This window comes from Triturus cristatus, chromosome 6, assembly GCF_964204655.1.
Source record: "Triturus cristatus chromosome 6, aTriCri1.1, whole genome shotgun sequence".
In the NCBI taxonomy this organism is placed as follows: Eukaryota; Metazoa; Chordata; class Amphibia; order Caudata; family Salamandridae; genus Triturus; species Triturus cristatus.
In genome coordinates, this window is record NC_140589.1 from 1347346611 (window position 1) to 1347364874 (window position 18264).

Sequence of the window (18264 nt, forward strand, 5' to 3'; positions counted from 1 at the left end):
CTCCCCTTTAATGAAGCCCTCACTGATGTCCCGCTCATGGCATGTGCCAAGCCCCGCACAGAGGCTCTGGTGCACAGTATGACTGCCCGCCTCCATCGCCCTGCTCATGGGAACCCAGCTTTCCTCATCCAGCAGCCCTCCCTGGAGAGTGTGGTTGTCCAGGCCTCCACGTCCAAAGTCAACCCTGGTGCCTCCCCTACCACACCACAAGATAGGGTATCCAGTATTTTGGACACCTTTGGTAGCAGGGTTTTCTCTTCCACCAGCCCTGCACTGTGGTCAGTAAGCACCGTGTGACTCTTGGGCCTTTATTCTCATGAAGTTTGAGATTTTGTTGCACAAGTGCCGTCCATGGTCTCTGAGGATGCCCAAGCTACCCTGTCCCAGGCTATTGTCGATGGCAGTGAGGCAAAAAAGTTCACCAGTCGCTGCAGACTGGATATGACCAACTCACTAGGCAGAGGAATTGCTTCATCAGTGGCACTCCTTCGCCACGCCCGGTTAGGGTTTATTGGCTTTTTGGGAGGCATTCAGGCATCCCTTAGGGACATGCCCTTCGATGGCACTCGGCTGTTTGGTGATGAGGCAAATTTGGCGCTCGTGCTATAGAAGCCTAATTGAAATAATAGCAATTCTCAGTCAGCACATATGATAAAGAAAAAGTATTATGGAAGACAAGATAATGCAAATACGTGCAGCTCGGAGATAGTCCACATAGCCGTTGAGTGTCCAAAGAGGAAACGTTTCTGACAGCTTTTATTGGTACAAATCACAAGAGAAAATGCGTGACTATCCATGGAAGTGTATTCATTAAAGGTACAGGATTACAACACCTCTGAAGAAATTAAGCAAAGGGGCGGCTTCTGCCCATCAGTAGTCTCAGCAAGTTACACAAGCATAGAATACTAGGCTAATCAAAAGAGACCAACACTGCGTGATACCTACATGGTCTGAGATGGTGTGACCTGTTGCTACCCACGTGTCCTGAGTATGTGACAAACTGTAGGACTTTGCATTCTATATTAGCCTTAGTACTTTTCCATAGAAATGATTGCAATATCTAGAACGTAACAGGGTTGTTTTTAAATATGATGTGCTGAAACACTTGCAGCTAAGCTAGCATCCTGTGCTGTTGTAATGGAAGTCTTGAGCATGCCTTGCGTTACTAGAGCAGCTTTACTTTGTGCCATGGAAAAGTACAAGCATTGGTCTGCAGATTTTATGTCAACTTTGCGGGTGCCTGAAAATTTTGACATTTGGTATCCACTAAGAAAAGACGGTTTCCACATTCTCCCATCTGATACCAAATCACTAATTCGTATCATGCCTCATCATCATCTCTGTCCCTTCATAACTCCAGTCAGCCCTAGACTTGTGGTGTTTGTGTACCTCGGATTTTGGCACACAGCATGCACAGCTTGATGCAAAAAGCTGAAATGATTGCTGGGCAAACTTGGGTCATTATACAAAGGGTGATCAGTGCTGCTATCCGAATCGTAATGCCATAAATACCCTCACTCCCACTATAATTGTCCCTGTTACACACTTTGCTTTACTGTGCTACTTTCCATAGTTCATCTTATTCTTATTTTATGTTGTCACATCAAGAGGATCAATGCAAAGTCTCTTTCTCTGCCTCTCACTCCTGGTCAACAAAGTTCATACTCAGTCTCTTTCAGTTACAGAAACAGCTCACAGTTTGTTGCACAATTATTTAACAGTCCAAAATACTTCCCTAACCCTTCTCTCTTCTTCTGCAGAAAGATCCCTAATTTTATTCTATTACCACTCTGACCTATGTTACCTTCTTTTTAAACATTGATATACAATCCACAGTTCAGGTGACATCCCTTATAAGATCAGAGCCTATATCATCAATGACATGTAAAATTTCAAGACGAATTTCTGAAATCTGATCTTGTGGCTGATACCCAAAAGTCTGGATCGAAAGATCTTGCATAATCAAACTTCTCAAGCACTCCGTATCGGTGGGTTTGGTGCAGTCATTGTCAACACTCCATTGGCTTCTACCCCAGGGACCAACAGTTCAATCTCAATTATCCGTTCTGAAGCTCTACGAGTCACTCGTCTAGACCTCAGCTTCCCAAACCTCACTGTTCCCAGCATCAGTAATCCGATAGGTTCGCTCCTGGTGCAATGTAACTCTCACACGGTACTCTTGCTCTCCTCGACCTCCTCAAACCCCCTTGTGCTTGCTCTGTGTCACTCAGTTCTGATTCAGACATCTCAGGTACAGGGGCAAGATCTCTTACACATGCGAGCCTCTAATTTTGCCTCTTCTGTCTCACAGCCTGTGGAAGCTATTCCTAGAACCGGCCACAATATCGTTGTCAGCACTACTGGCCACTTTCTTTCCACTTTCCTTGTTCTTGACACTGTCCTAACCGTTGTCAAAAGTTCTTGGAGTTGGAAAACTTTGCAGTCTCTGTGTGAAGCAGTTAGTCTTTGTATCTAACTAGCTGGTCCTGCGCTGCTTTTGAGACAGGCGCCAGCAACACTTTCAAAAGAAATCGTTGGTGCTCCTGTTGTGTACCGTCGGAGGTCAACGTAATGTCATTGAGCACTAGAAGAAAGTGTAGGCATCCTTGGAAAGATGATATCTGAAGGCCTGGCCTGCTGTGCGCAGCAGGGATCTGCCTCTGTCAAATTAAGCTTGCTGTTGGAGGCCTGGCCTGTTGTGAGCAGGAATCTGCCTCTTCTTTAGGTCTTACTTGCCTTTTTCTTTCCTGGAGCAAAGGTTGTACCTGCAGTGTGCCTTGGATGCAGCTGCTGGTGCAGGTGGAGCTTGCCCTCCTTGCTCCAGCCCTGCAGTTTGAGCTTGCCCTCCTTGCTCCAGCCCTGTTGCTTTCTTGGTGTGGGAGCTGTGGATCCAGGACTTCAGCCCCTCACACTTGTTGGCTGTTGCAGTCATCACGAGAACCTGGTAACGGTCTTTCCACCTTGGCTGGGGGCAGTTTCGTTTGGTGTGGGCTTTTATCCAAACCCAGTTACCTGTTGCAGGTCGTGTGACGTGGGGTCGCTGCTTCTGAAAGAGTCTGCAGGACCTGGCGATGAAGATAACACAATATCTGAAAGAAACTGTAGTTATAGATTCCTTATCTTAAAATTACCCCGAGGTGTCAGACTGGATCCAAAGTAATTTTTTCATAGCAGTACCCCTGCGTGCCGTTATGTGGCGTCGGTCGACTCCGCGTTCGGTTTCATGGTCACCGGGATGATGTCGCGGTGTCTACTTAGATGCCGGCCCTACGTGCTCACGTCCGTGCTTCCTTTTCCGCGCCAGCCAGCGAAAATCCAGAGAGAGCGTGCCCCTAGTCACTTTTTGACCAACTCTTTTTCAATTTTTGTCAACATCTTTTTTAGTCTTGCGACTACTGGTGCATGAGGGGTGTCCAGTCGGCGCGGTTTCAAGCCCTGTGACTCCTGTCGCAAGTTGATGTCCGTCACCGATCCGCACCTCGTGTGCCTTTGTTGCCTGGAGCATGACCACAACCCGAAGTCGTGCTCCGACTGCTGGGCCCTGAACCTGCTGTCTTTGCGAGACTGAGCCCGAAAACTTTTGGAGGCTCCGCAGTCTGCTCCGTGTCATTTGAGGTCCCGGTCGAGGGGAAGGTCGTGGAGCCATCAGCATTCATCATCGAAGTCTTCGCACTCATCGGGTAAGTCGAAGCACAAGAAGGTGGTGACGGACGTGACGCGGGACCTGGAGCTCAGTGGGACGATTCCGCACTCCACCCCCCCCCCACCTCCTTTCCGGGAGCATCCCCTGCCCAGCTTTGTGCATTTTACAAAGCCCTCCACTCCATGTTTGGGCAGCCCGGCGGACCTGCAGACTTGGCTGGAGGCTCTAAGCCTTCGATGCTGGCGGCTCCGGCCTCTGCGCCCCAGGGCCTCCATGGATCGAGGCCTGGATCCAGATCCGTGCCGGTCGACCTCATCGTTCCTTGCCCGGCGCCGATTCCAGTGGCGACTCACCCCAACGCCGGTTGCGCCCCCAGCTGGCATCAACGTCAGCCTCACCCCGACTTGGACATGGCGCCGGACCGACCTCTGAACCGGCGCTCTAGGGAACTTTTGTCCCACTGTTCATCCTGGACGTTCCCCACCACCCTGAATGGCAGCCAGTGGAGGGTGAGGAGGACTAGGAGGGGTCTGTTGACCCTCTTGCCGACCAACTTGAAGAGCCAGACTTGAGAGAGGAGTTAGGTGATGCCAGTGGACTCGATACCTCCCCAGACCTTGGTGTGCTTTCTCCTCTTACCGTGGCTACGGAGGAGGGAGCCTCCTACGCTGTGGTGTTGCGTAGGGTGGCTGAGGCCCTGGGCCTCGAGCTTCCTATGGTGGCTGTCAGGACTAACCTCCTGACTGAGGTGCTTTAGCCGGCAGCAGCCTCTTCGGAGCCCCTGCTGCCTTTTAATGAGACCCTCGTTGACATCCTTCTGGGCAATTGGTCCAAGACCTTTTTTTCCTCTCCCAACATCTCAAAAGGCGCATTCCCTACAGCTCCCCCAGTTAGGGAATCCAAGAAGCTGGACCATCTTGGGAAGAAGATGTTATCTTCCGCCAGCTTAGGACTGCGGTCGGTGAGCACCGCATGTCTCTTGGGCCGTTACACACCCACTGTGTAGGACACGGTTGCACAAGTGCGGTCACAGTGCCCGGGCCGTGCTCACCTGCGCTGTTGTAGAGGGTTGAGACGCAGCGAAGTTCACCATCCGGTGTGGGCTGGATACCACCTACTCGCTGGGTAGAAAGATTTCAACGTCAGTAGCCCTGAAGCGCTATGCCTGGCTGAGGTCCACTGGCTTCTCTGGGGATGTCCAGTTGACTCTTTTGGACATGCCTTTTGATGGCCGTCGTGTGTTTGGTGACAAGGCGGACAATGCTCTCGAGCGTTTCAAGGACTCTAGGGCTACAGCCAGATCCTTGGTCCACGCTGCCACTTCTCGCGTCATGCAGTCTGCCTTTCACCCCTTTCATGGCTGCGGAAGGGGTACACTACAACATTCTGCCCAGAGCCACAGGCCTGCACAAGCTACCCAGCCTCTTCGCAGCTGGTGATGCGGGACCCAGCATCGTGGGTCTGGGGGCCAGCCGGCGGGCCAGTCCACCAATGCTGCCCCCCCGCAGCAGCCTCCAAGCCTTCCTAGTCCAACCTTTCAGGGCCACCAGTTGCCAATGGGCGGCAGGATCCGCCATCACTTCCTCCACTGGCGCATCATCACGTCTGACAGGTGGGTTTTGCAAATAGTCCAAAGGGGCTACTCCCTCCCCTTCAAGACTACCCCTCCCTCCATGCCACCAACACTCCATCGCATGTCGGAGGATCATTTGGCCCTTCTAGTCAGGAAGTTACGACTCTCTAGGCCAACAGAGCTATCGAACGCATCCCTATGCCAGAAGTAGCTCGCGGGTGCTACTCCCACTATTTTCTGGTACCCAAGAAGGACAAAGGCCTGCGTCCTATCTTAGACCTCAGGGACATCAACAGATTCCTCCGGAAGGAGAAGTTCTAAATGTTAACCTTGGCTCTGATCTTGTCTGCCCTCAACCCTGGAGACTGGATGCTAGCATTGGACTTGCAGGACGCTTACTTTCACAGTACTGGGGAGATAGGGATGGGGTTGGGGGACCTTTGGATGCCATCACTCTGGCCCTTACAATGTCAATTGACAACAGACGTACCATGAAAGAAGACATAAACATAAATGTATGAGAAAAAAGAAATGAACATCTCTTCATTGACGTTCTGCATCTGAAAATGAAAATGTTAGGCAACAAACCATTGCACCAAATCCATTAAAGCGCAAATATACAAAATAACACTTCTCTTCGTCTATTGTTAAATGAACTTTGAACAAACTATAAGTCGTAACAGTATTTAACCAGGTTGTGTGTTCCAGTCCTGTTCATAATCACAGGAAACTGTTGCAGTGTGTGTTTTGGTCTTGGCGCAAGTGACGCATCAGAAATAGTCTAAGTTACTGAATCTGCGGCTAGAGTGAGTCTGTACCAGAAACTGTGTTACTGAAAGTAAGTAACTTGTTCTTCAAGACATTTTGAGGTACAAGACCTTGGCTGTTCACTTGAAGACCATAACCTAGAACAGAATCTGAATACTTTGTGCTGCTCCGGGTAATTTGGTTGTCAAGTAAGTGTGCTGCTATACTAGAGGCCGTGTGATCCCATTGTAAATGACATAATCGTTCCAAGTAACTGATGATTGCCCAAGGACCCATAGAATAGGTCTTGCACTAAAAGAGTGACTATATAATGAGTAATAGGGCCGTACTGGCCGTAGAGGGCACCGGGCATGTTCCCGGTGGGCCGATAGGATGGGTGCCGGTTTTAGAACGGTCGGGGCGGTTTCTGTTACTGGGGGTCAGTTTTGCAGCAGTGCTGCAAAATCGGCACCCTGTAATAAATATGCTGCACAGCAGCAGTATTTTCCACCACTTCACCCCCATCCCCCCAGCCGGTCCGATCTAATTGCCAGGGCTGGTTTGCGGTCCCATTCCGGCCCTGGAATCGGGAGATTGAGTGTAGGAAGCTGGCTTTTTATGTATTGGGCCAATGTCTGGGCACACCATGCACGCAAGTCCACACAATTCTTATTGGCTTACATTGATTATCCCGAGTATTGTATTTGTGGTAGTGTGGTTGAGCAGCTTAGGCTTATCAGAAGGGAGTGTTAAGCATTTGTTGAACAATAAATGATACACACACACTCAAGAACAAATTTGAGGCCAATTAAAAAAAATAACACTGATTTTTATAATCTTTTAGTCACCAAGATCATCGATATCAGTAAGTTGTTTCGGAGTTAAAACACAGTAAAATAGTCATATAATGGTTTTTGAGGTATGAGCCTCAAACTCAATATGATTATTCTGTTGGAGGAAAGACATACACTGTATACATTAACTTCAAGCGGTTGTAGAAGGTGCCCTTTAGGACTTGCGGTGCTTGGGGACCAAGATCCAAAGAATCATCAACAGTTCTGGTTTACCTGCCGTGGTATGTGTGCAGAGGTGCTGGTCGCGATGGTAGCCCCGAGTACTACACGGTTTGTCCAAAGAACCTGTAATAAAAAGGCTGCATGTGCAGACGAGTCGGCAGAACTCAAAGGGGGCTCGGCTCGTGAGGGGTTCTGGGGCAAGGGGACTCATTCGGTGGTCGTGAACCTGATGGTGGGGCTCTGTGCAGAGGTGTTTGGCCAGCTGGCCACTTGAGTTGAAGTCTCTCATGGTTCTAGGTCTTGACCGGCAGAGGGGAAGAAAACAGACAGCAGGGCCACTCTCTGTGTGACCATTGTTTGTCCTTGCGTTCCTCAGGGGGCAAGTCGATTTTGGCGTGGTGGAGCCTGGACTGGACACTCAACAAGCCTTGGTTGTGGCTTATGTTCCGGTACTTATGGACTTGGTGCAAGGGAGCTTCTAGAGGGTCTAGCATCTCGAAACTTGCTTCAGAGACTGGGCTGACCTCTTGGAACCACGGTGGCCTCTTTCTGGCGAGATTCTCCCTTAGTGGGCCCGATGGCCAGCAAAACAAAGTACTGGACAAGTGCAGTCTGTGCCTGCAGAGGGGTGGCTCCTTCTCCCCAAGGGAAATGCTAAGTGGTTGTTGAAGCGCTGGATAGTCCTCCAAGGGTTTGAGGAGGATGTTCAGCTTCTGGACGAGTTGGTTCTGCAGTTGTCGAGGTTACCAGCCAGGCAGGGTTTACGCCAATTTCGGTGCAGGTCCTCTGTTCTTGCAATGTCAGCTCTTTGTCCTTCTTCTGTTGCTAGGTAGATGAACCTGTTGGTCTGGTGTCGAGGGGACCCCTAAATACTGAATTTAGGGGAGTGTAGTTTAGTATCCAATGGGCTACCTACCCTAGCCGTGTCAACACCGCCTTTATGACCATTTTCTAGCTAGGAGTGGGTATAATCCTGACCCAGAGTTCCTCGTTTCACCAAAACCAAGATGGTGAAACCCTTCTTCGACTGTTAACTTCTGGTGGTCTACCTTAGGGGTGTGCCCAGCGTGCTAGTGTGACATGCCATCTGACTAGCTAATTTCCTGCCTGCTCTAGTGCTAACTGGGCCCCAGGGCAGGGGATGACCTTCCCCAGGTCTTGGGGATGTCAGGGTCGCATATCAAAGGTGGCAGAGGCTTTGAAGCCTCTGGCCTTGAAATGCTAAATAACTAGCCATCCTGCTGGAGGAGGTGTGAACACCTTCTACCAGAGCACACATTGTTTCTGGCCTCTTAAAGCGTGGCTCTCACCTACAGGGGGGTCAGAAACTTGTCTGTGGTGGCAGGTTAGCCCATACCAGTCAGCCAACACAATAGAAGATCAGTAGATTTACAGGGGGGTACCTCTAAGGTGCTCTCTGGGTGTATGTCACAATAAATCCGATACTGGTGTCAGTATATATTTATTGAGATGAGGTGTTTAATACCAAACACCATTATTTTCAATAAAGCCATTATCTAGCTGGGTAACTTGTGATGACCAGTGCCCATTCCATACCTTTACCGTGACTTTCTGATCACTTGCAATGTCTTAGTAATGGAATTAGACGTCACAGGTGCACATCTGCTCGTTCAGATGTACTCTCACATGTAATATAATGCACCCTGACTTAGGGCTCTAAGGCCTGCTGTAGTGGTGACTCTCATATTAAGCATGCAGTGTACTTGGGCATTCCACACACGGAGTGTGCAAAGTCATGTATCTGAAAGAGACACGTTAGTGATAGATTCCTTACCTTAGAAAAATCCCCAGGCGTCAGTCTGGATCTGGAAAGTTTTTCTGCTTAGCAGTACCCCTGCGCTCCAGTAGGTGGCGCTGTGCGTCTTTGCGCCCGTCACTGGCGTCGTGCGCGCCGGGATGACGTCACGGAGGCTACTTAGGCGCCACCCATGCGCGCTGACGTCGGTTCTTTCTTTTTCCGTGCCGAAAGCGCAGATCCGGATTGAGCACGTACCTCGGTCAATTTTTCACCACTTTTTGAGACTTTTTGTCTTCTCCTCTTATCTCTTGGTGCACGTAGGGATGCCCAGCTTTAAGTCTTGCGGGTCGTGCCACCGTAATATGTTGGTGGCGGATCCCCATTATGTCTGCCTCTACTGCCTGGAGACCGACCACGACTCCAGGGATTGTCGGGACTGCCGTGCCATTGCCCAGGAGGCATTGCGGGAGCGGTGCCGGAAGTTGCTGGAGGTCCTCTCGTCGCCGCTCCGGGTCTAGGGAACGTTCGCGAGACCGCTGCCTTCGCTCCTCGGACTCTAAGTCTTCACCTTCAGATTCCGGTAAGCGAAGCCATAAGAAGTCGTCGAAGAAGCGTGGTCGCTCTCCGACGTCCCCCCGTCGCTCCCCGGAGGCGGACGTGGAGGACAGGGGCTCTGCCCCTGCGGCTCCTCTGGAGCCTGGGAGTCCCGCGGCCTACCTGCTCTACCCGGGTCCGTCGGCGACTCCCGAACAGTGGCAAGAGTTTCTTGCTGCCTTGGACCGCCTGTTTGGGCATCGGGCTCCCGCCGGTGCGCCTGCGGGCCCCGCAGCCCCGTGTCCAGATCCTGTTGACCCGGCGGCCTGGCACTACCCTTGGCTCCGGCGCCGCCCCTGGCTCCACCACAGGTGCCGCACTGGGTGCCGTTTATTTCGCCCCAGCCTCGGTTCTCGGACTATTTCGTTCTGACCTGGGATCCTCATTGGGATGGGGCTCCGGTTCGGCCCCGGCCGGCGCTGCTTCCGGCGCCGCTGGCCCCCTCTTAGGCTCCGGTTCTGCCGCCGTGACCGGCTCCTTCTACCCCGGCTCCGAGGACCCCCTTGCGCGGCAGTGTGACTCCGAGCAGGATTGAGTGGATGACCTTCAAGATGCGGGTGAACTTGATGTGTCTTCCGACCCGGGGTTTGCCTCGCCTCAGCCTACTATGGAGGAGGGCGCTTCCTACACTATGGTGCTGCGTCGAGCCGCGGAGGCTCTCCACCTCGACCTCCCTACGGTGGCCCTTACGACCAACCTTCTAACGGAGGTGCTCCAGATGGCATCTACGTCATCGGAGCCACTGCTCCCTTTCAATGATGCCCTTTCCGAAGTCCTCTTGGGTACTTGGTTGCGGCCGGCCTCGGCGGCGCCGGTGGATAATAACGTGTTATCGCCTGGCGCCTGGTGATCCCGCCTTCTTGACCACTCACCCCACGCCTGAGAGCCTGGTCATTCAGGCCTCGACATCGCAGAGTGCCTTTCCCTCGGTTCCGCCGAATAAGGACTCGAAGAGGCTGGACCAATATGGCAAGAGGTTGTTCTCCTCAGCCAGTTTGGGGTTGAGATCAGTTAATACCGCCTGCTTGTTGGGCCGTTACTCCCACGCAGTGTTGAATTCGGTGGCGGAGGTTCTGCCTCAGTGCTCTGAGGAGGTGCAGGCTGTCCTTTCCCAAGCAATTGCGGAGGGCAAGGATGTGGCAAAGTTTGCCATCAGGTGTGGTTTGGACACCACTGATTCGTTGGGCAGGGTGATTTCCACGATGGTGCCATTGCGGCGTCACGCCTGGTTGCGTTCCACTGGCTTCTCATCCGATGTCCAGGGCTCGCTCATGGACATGCCCTTCGATGGCTCCCGCCTCTCTGGTGATAAGGCTGACAATGCCCTGGAGCGCTTTAAAGACTCTCATGCCACGGCCAAGTCTTTGGGCCTTTCCTCAAACTCCTGCCACGACGGGGTTTTGTTCCTTTCGTGGCCAGGGCAGGGGTACCCAGGCACGCTCTTCCAGCAAGCCTGTGCAGAACCAGCCTCAGCGAGGCTGTGGACGTGGATTCTGCAGGGGCGGGTCTGGTAACCAGCGTGCAGATAATCTGCCAAGGTTACTCGCTCTCCTTTCTGTACCACCACATGTCGGGGGATCATTTGGCTCTTCTCCGTCAGGAAGTCACGGTCCTCCTGGCCAGGGGGGCCATCGAGTACGTTCCCGATCAGGAAGTAGGGAGTGATTGCTATTCCCACTACTTTCTGGTCCCCAAGAAGGACCAGGGGGGCCTGCGCCCCATCTTGGACCTCCGAGACGTCAATCGCTTCCTCCGGAAGGAGAAGTTCAAGATGCTTACTCTGGCTCAGGTCCTGTCTGCCCTGGACCCTGGAGACTGGATGGTAGCGTTGGACTTGCAGGACGCTTATTTTCACATTCCTGTCCTGCCAGCCCACCGGCGTTACCTGCGGTTCACAGTAGGCCAGGAGCATTTTCAGTTTGCCGTGCTCCTCTTCGGCTTTACCAGCGCCCCTCGGGTGTTCACGAAAGTGATGGCGGTGGTCGCAGCTCATCTGCGCTGATTAGGGGTGTTCAGTCTTCCCCTACCTTGACGACTGGCTGTTGAAGGCGGGCTCGCCCCAGGCAGTCGTCTCCCACCTCCAGACTATGGCCGACCTCCTGCATTTGCTGGGGTTCTCCATCAATGTGCCGAAGTCGCACCTGAGTCCCTTTCAGAAGCTCCCTTTCATCGTAGTGGTTCTGGATTCGACGCTGTTTCGGGTTTATCCTCCCGAACAGCGAGTCCGGGATATTTAGGCTATGGTTCCGCTCTTTCAGCCTCTATCCCGGAGTTCAGTCAGGATGACCCTCCAGCTTCTGGGCCTGATGGCCTCCTGCATCCTGCTGGTGCCGCATGCCAGATGGCATATGCGGGCTCTGCAGTGGGACCTGAAGTTCCAGTGGGCGCAGCATCAGGGCAACCTGTTGGATCATGTCCAGATCTCGGAGGGCACTGCACAGCAAGTGGATCACGAGTGGCGTCTTAACTTGGAAGTGGCGCAAGGTCTCTTTCTGTGATGGGGAGAGCCTTGGTTAGATCTATTGGCCACCGTAGAGAACGCGCAGTGTCATCAGTTCTGCGCGTTGGAATTTCCAAGGCGGCACTTGCTCGGAGACGCTTTTCATCTCGAGTGGAGCTGCGGTCTGTTGTACACCTTTCCGCCTATACCACTTCTGCCCAGAGTGCTGAAGAATATCAGGCGCAACCGGGCCCAAGTTATTCTTGTGGCTCCGGACTGGGCTCGAAGAGTATGGTATCCCGAGCTACTCAGTATGAGCATTGATCCCCCGCTCCGTCTGCCTCTTCAGGAGGATCTTCTGTCGCAGCAGCAGGGGACAGTCCTCCACCTGAACCTGTCCTGCCTCCACCTCCATGCTTGGAGATTGAGTGGCGACAGTTAACACCTTTCGACCTTCCTCCCGAAGTCTGTGATGTCATCCTGGCAGCCAGGCGTCCCTCCACTAAACCGGTGTACGCCTGTAGGTGGAACAGATTTGTGGCGTGGTGCACAGCTAAGAATGTGGATCCCCTTTCTGCCTCTCTTTCTGAGGTTCTCCTGTTACTTCTTTCTTTGGCCCAGCAGGGCTCTGCTCTGGGCACTCTTAAAGGTTATCTTTCGGCTATCTCTGCCTTCCTACGGCTTCCTGATCAGCCTTCTCTTTTTAAGTCCCCGTTTGTTAACCATTTTCTTAAGGGCATTACGCCTACATTCCCACCTGTGCCCTTCATAATGCCTCAGTGGGACTTGAATCTTGTCTTGACTTTTCTGATGTGCGCTTCCTTTGTGCCTCTTCATAACTGTCCCTTACGTCTTCTTACTCTGAAGACGGCTTTTCCAGTAGCTATCACCTCTGCCAGGAGAGTGAGTGTGCTCCAGGCTCTTTCTTCCAAACCTCCTTTCCTTTCTGTTCACCCAGACAAGGTGGTTCTGAGGACACGTCCTTCTTTCTTGCAAAAGGTTGTCACGCCCTTCCAAATCGGGCAGACCATCACTTTGCCCACCTTTTTTCCGCCTCTGCATCCCTCACTGTAAGAGGAGCGGCTCCACCGCCTGGATCCTAAACGTGCGCTTGCATTCTATCTGCAGCGTACACAGCCTTTCCGGGTGGATGATCAGCTCGTGGGCGCCAAAAGATGTTGGGCGGTGCACAAACGGACCATCTCCCTGTGGGTCTTTCTGTGCATCAAAGCATGTCACTCCTTGGCCAAGAAGGAACCTCCTCTGGGTGTGCGTGCCCATTTGACCAGGGCAACTGCAGCCACTACTGCCTTGGGACGCGGTGTCCCCTTGCAGGATATTTGTCAGGCAGCTACGTGGGCCTCACTGCACACGTTTACCAAGCACTACTGCCTTGACAGTCCGGTCCGGAGAGACGGCTTCTTTGGCCGTTCTGTGCTCCGTGACTTTCTGGTGTAATCTTGCTCGCAGACCCACCACCGAGGTTGGTATTGCTGGGGTATCTATTCTAAGGTAAGGAATCTATCACTAATGTGCCTCTTTCAGATGCACAAGTTACTACTTGTGTAACGATATATCTGTGAGAGACATTAGTTAGTGATAGATTCCTTACCGTCCACCCATCCTCCCCGTTCTGCGAACTGATTACTAGGGTTAAGGTCATCCCCTTTTAGGGCCCTAGTATTATGCGCCAAAGGTCAGTTTCTTGCATGACTGCGTTTCGGCGCGGAAAGTTGTGTACAGAACTGACGTCAACGCGCATGGATGGCGCCTAAATAGCCTCCATGACGTCATCCCGGCTCGCACGACGCCGGTGACGGGCGCGGAGCCGCACGGCGCCACCTACTGGCGTGCAGGGGTACTGCTAAGCAGAAAAACTTTCCGGATCCAGACTGACGCCTGGGGATTATTCTAAGGTAAGGAATGTATCACTAACTAATGTCTCTTACAGATATATTGTTACACAAGTAGCAACTTGTGCTTTCAGGATGGCTTGCGCCATTTTACGCTTCCTGTAATGGCCGTCTGCATGCAGATTTTGTCAGGGTCCCTTTGAGTGGCATAATACCTGCTGCAGCCCATACAGACCCTCTTTAGTACCCATGGCCTGGGTGATATAGGTACCATTTACCAGGGGGCTTACAGGGGTGCTAAAGTCCTTGTCAATTGGGGTACAATTGAACATGTTGCAGTTTTTAGGGAAAGAGCATTGGTGTCTGTTTATCAGGGACCCATTGCACGTTCAGTCAAGAACATCGGTACTAGTGGGCAGACCATGTAAAAAAGAGGCACTGTCCTACAAAGAGTAGTACAACTTATCGTATTTGACAGAGATGTATGGTAGTCATTAATAATAAGACATGATTTAATGTACCTTACTCACTCTTACTTAAAAATACTAACGGACAATATTTATTTTACATATGCAGGTACAGTCACAGTGCTGAGGTACAAGTGCGCCTCCAGTTTTTGACATGTGTTTTTTCAACACTTGGCTCACCGGACCACTTTAGTAAGTTGGGAAAAAGTAACTAAATATTTTTTACATTATGAAAGCGGTATTTGTTTACTAATTTCAGGGAAGAATATGTTCAGGGAAATGCAGATGTTGAATAATATGTAAAATACACATAGAAACACTCACTGGCTTCTGTATGATGTGTTGCTGGGCTCTTATTGGTGTCATGTTAATTATTATTTGTTTTGTTAAGTGTTAGTGTTTTGTTTTTGTGTTTTTATGTTGCTATGTTTTTTTCATAATTTTGTTTCTAAATAAAATAAAAACATTGATCAAACAAACTTATTTCACCGTTCAGTATTTTGCTTGCAAGTAACTCAACAGGTACAGTAAACAAAAGGTTAACATAAATTGCAGTTCTTAAACGGTCTCCCCTTTGTGAACATATGTCTAACCTTGTTCCAAGATGTTTGGCGAACTCTCTGAGAAAAACAGCTGCAATTGGCATCCCAGACCTGATCCGGAAAATCAACCAGACTCCCATGAACATTAAATATAATGGCTTCTCCTTCCAATCTCTGTATCTTTTTTTTTATTTGTAAGCGCATCTTTGACTTTAATAAATGACAAATATTTAAACCTCACACCAGTACAATTCATTAACATCAGAGGTTGGTGAGTTACCCAGTTTTTAGCCAGGTCACTTCTTGCTAATATTAAACACAGCTTACAGAACATTTCTTAATGTCTTGTTAAATTGTCACCCTCACCCCACATATCCTATATAGAAAGATGCAGACCAAAATCCAATTTTAAAGCAGCAATCAGGTTAGCATGGGACTGAACCCAAAATACTTAGACTCGCACCCTCAATCTTATGAAAGAATAAGCCTGCTTCGTGTGCGCATATAATACATTTTGGTGACCAGACCAGGCCCACACTGAAAAGTTTGGATCTTTGATGCTAAATTGTGTGTAAAATCTTGGGTTGTATAAAACTCAAATTAGATTGCATTGCTGCCTTGCTGGGGTGAGCAAGTGCCTCCTCTTCCAACTCTCCCAAAAAACCAAACCACTCGGTATCCGCATGCTTAAAGTATTGCGCACAGTAGTGCTACATAAATGATTAACAGTTTTCTATAAATGTTCTCACCGGTACCCTCATGTTCAGGGGTGAATGGTCTTGTATATCATCACCCTTATAACCTTTACAGCTTGAAGCATGCTAAACACAAATATATTCACGGTTCAAAAGCCTTCTATCTGTCCTACCTATGAAATCATCCAGTTTTGAAATGCCAGACAGTGCCCTTCAATTTTACCACTTCTTATAGCATGTTACCAAAGAAAGCGAGGTTTCCTCGGTTACCCTTCGGTTTCAACCCACTTATTTTGAAGCAGACCTTCAAGCCTCAAGCGCTTCTTCCACTGCTGGTGGTAGACAGCCTCTCTTCATGCTTCCATATAAGTAGTGTTGATGCGTGTGGTTGCCTATCACCCAATGATCAGGGTAAACAAAAGATTCCTTGCTAGGGGCATGTGCCCATGAATTGACCAGCTCTCTGGAGCTGTCCCTCCCACCGCAGGGTGCATAAGGCAGTTTGTTTCCTTTAAATTTGTATCTGGAGCCCATAAGAACCTCTTCGCCGTAATCATCTGGAAAGCTGCTTTACCTATCCTTGAAAGAGCATGTGCCACCTATAGGTGGATTGGTATCTTCCTGTCTGCATGCATGATCGCAATAACATCAGGCAAATGTGTCCTTCACATTGTAGATACAAGGTATCCCGTACCCCTCCTATTGACAGAGACTTCTGGCTGCAGATTCCTCTTCTTTTTAAATCCCCAGGTGTCAGACTGGATCCAGTAACTTTATAGCAGTACCTCTGTGCAATGGTAGGTGGCACCGTGCTGCTCTACTCTGACTCCATTCTGCTTCGGAAATGGCATGCATCAGCCTATGTAGGCACCACTAAGTGCAGTGTCTTCAATTCCTTGAAGCACAGATTCGGAGCTACCTCTTTTCTCTTTGAGACATTTTCCTCAATCCCAAATATTTTTACAGTGTGGAAAGGCCTTATCCACTCCCAAAGTGACAGGTTTTAAGTGCTTAAAGTACTGTCTCAAACAAATGTCTGTGACAGATCTTCACCAAATTTGCCTGTGGTGCCTGAGTTCAGCCCAATGAATCCAAAGGTCTTACAACACCACAGGGTGAAACTCAACATCGCCAAGCAGTGGAATATTCTACGAAGCGACTGGTCGATGTCGAAAGTTAGGTCCAGGTTCAGTTTGTGATCCAAATGTCATCGAAGTTTTCCCAGAGGTGGCTCTTCATATTGATCCAAGTCCTAGGGTAAGTTGAAAAAAAAGAACACTTCACTCTGCCACTTAGCACCTCTCACACTCCAATGAGACGGCATGAGGTAGTACCGTACATCTCGATCTCGCTCCTTAAGTCGTTCGACTTAGGATACGATCCTGCAACTTTTTCCATAACAGTTTCCGGGGCTGTCTGCAACTCTTAAACAGATCGAAGAGGTCCGAGAAGCCATGATTCTATTCTTCAGATCTTTGCCGACTCCTTCTGGTGCACCTTCGGGCCCCACAAGGCCCAAAGGTTCTCCACCTGGGTTACCGCCGACAGGTTCGCCACTGAGTAGTTTGCTTCTTTACAACATCCTTATGTGTAGGGTGGCCGAAGTCTTTGACCTCTAGCTACCCATCATGAAGGTCAAGACCAGTGTACTGATGAATGTTCTTCAGCAGGGGCAGACATCTACTGAGCCCCTCATGCCATTTAGCAAAGTCCCTACAGAAGCCTGATTTGGTGCATAAGCTAAACCTTACTCTGGCTCACGTGGGCTCAGGCCTTGTCTGCAGTTGAACCTGGAGAATGGGTGGAGTGCCGTTTGACCTGCAGGACGCCTTTTTCTATATATCACATCAGCGATACATGCAATTCGTGGTGGGACAGTAGCATTTTCAGTTTGCTGTGCTCCACTTTGGTCTCACCAATGCTCCTCAGGTGTTCACGAAAGTGATGGCAATGGTGGCAGCAAATTTTCGGAGGTCAGGGAGGTCTTGCCTTACCCCGATGACTTTTCACTTAAAACGATTGTGGATAGAATTTCAAAAAGCCGAAACAAAGGAGTGCCTGGACCTAATAGGCTCCCTCCAATAGTATACAAGCAGGACACAACCTATTGTGCTGGAGCATTACTACCAGTCTTTAACAATATTTTGGAAGCCGGAAGAATCCCAGATTCCTGGAAAGGATTGATCATCTCACCTATCCGCAAGAAAGGTAGCAAGAACGAACCAAAGAACTATAGACTCATAGCGCTAATTGACATTGAGGCCAAATATTATGCCAGCCTACTACTCGCTGAACTAATCGAGTGGCCGGGGAAAACGATCTAATCCCAATCAACCAAACGGGTTTTCAGAAAAACCTGGGGTCAACCACAAACATTCTTGCTCTCTAACTTTGATTTGACGCCACAAAAGCAATTAACAAACCACTATTTGTTTGTTTTATTGACTACAAAGCTGCTTTTGATAGTGTTAACAGAAGTAAATTGTGGGCTAAGGTAGCTGGGTGGAAAATAGCTCCAACCCTTCTGAACCAGCTAATCCTGCTCCACTCCAAGACATGGGTCCAAATTAAGCTGGGGACTGGCGACAGTCTGTCGAGGAGGATTCCGAACACACAGGGGCTAAAACAGGGCTGTGTTCTTGCCCCAACCCTGTGTAACCTTTTTGTGTCAGACCTATCAAGTGAACTGGATAGTTGTCATCACCACGCCCCGAATTTGGGTGGCCTGTCACTTTCAAATTTACTATACACTGACAACCTGATACTGATCACCCAAACCCCAGTTGGCCTGCAGCATTTGATAAATGTCACAAGCGATTTCGCCATAAAGAACGGATTAAGTATAAACCATGAGAAGTCCAAAGTAATGGTCTTTAACCAACGAAGCACCAAGAATCAATTCACATGGCGGCTGGGGGGCAGACTGTTGGAGACG

General features: G+C 50.1%; 1 protein-coding gene across 1 annotated transcript in view; it reads left to right on the forward strand.

Annotated features, from left to right (window-relative positions):
* Positions 1 to 18264, forward strand: part of USP34 (ubiquitin specific peptidase 34) — a 2509780-nt gene that overhangs the window by 302340 nt on the left and 2189176 nt on the right. The window contains exon 20 of the mRNA XM_085612349.1: positions 14202 to 14284. Within this exon, the coding sequence (XP_085468475.1) occupies positions 14202 to 14284 (83 nt within the window). The remainder of the gene's footprint in view (positions 1 to 14201; positions 14285 to 18264) is intronic.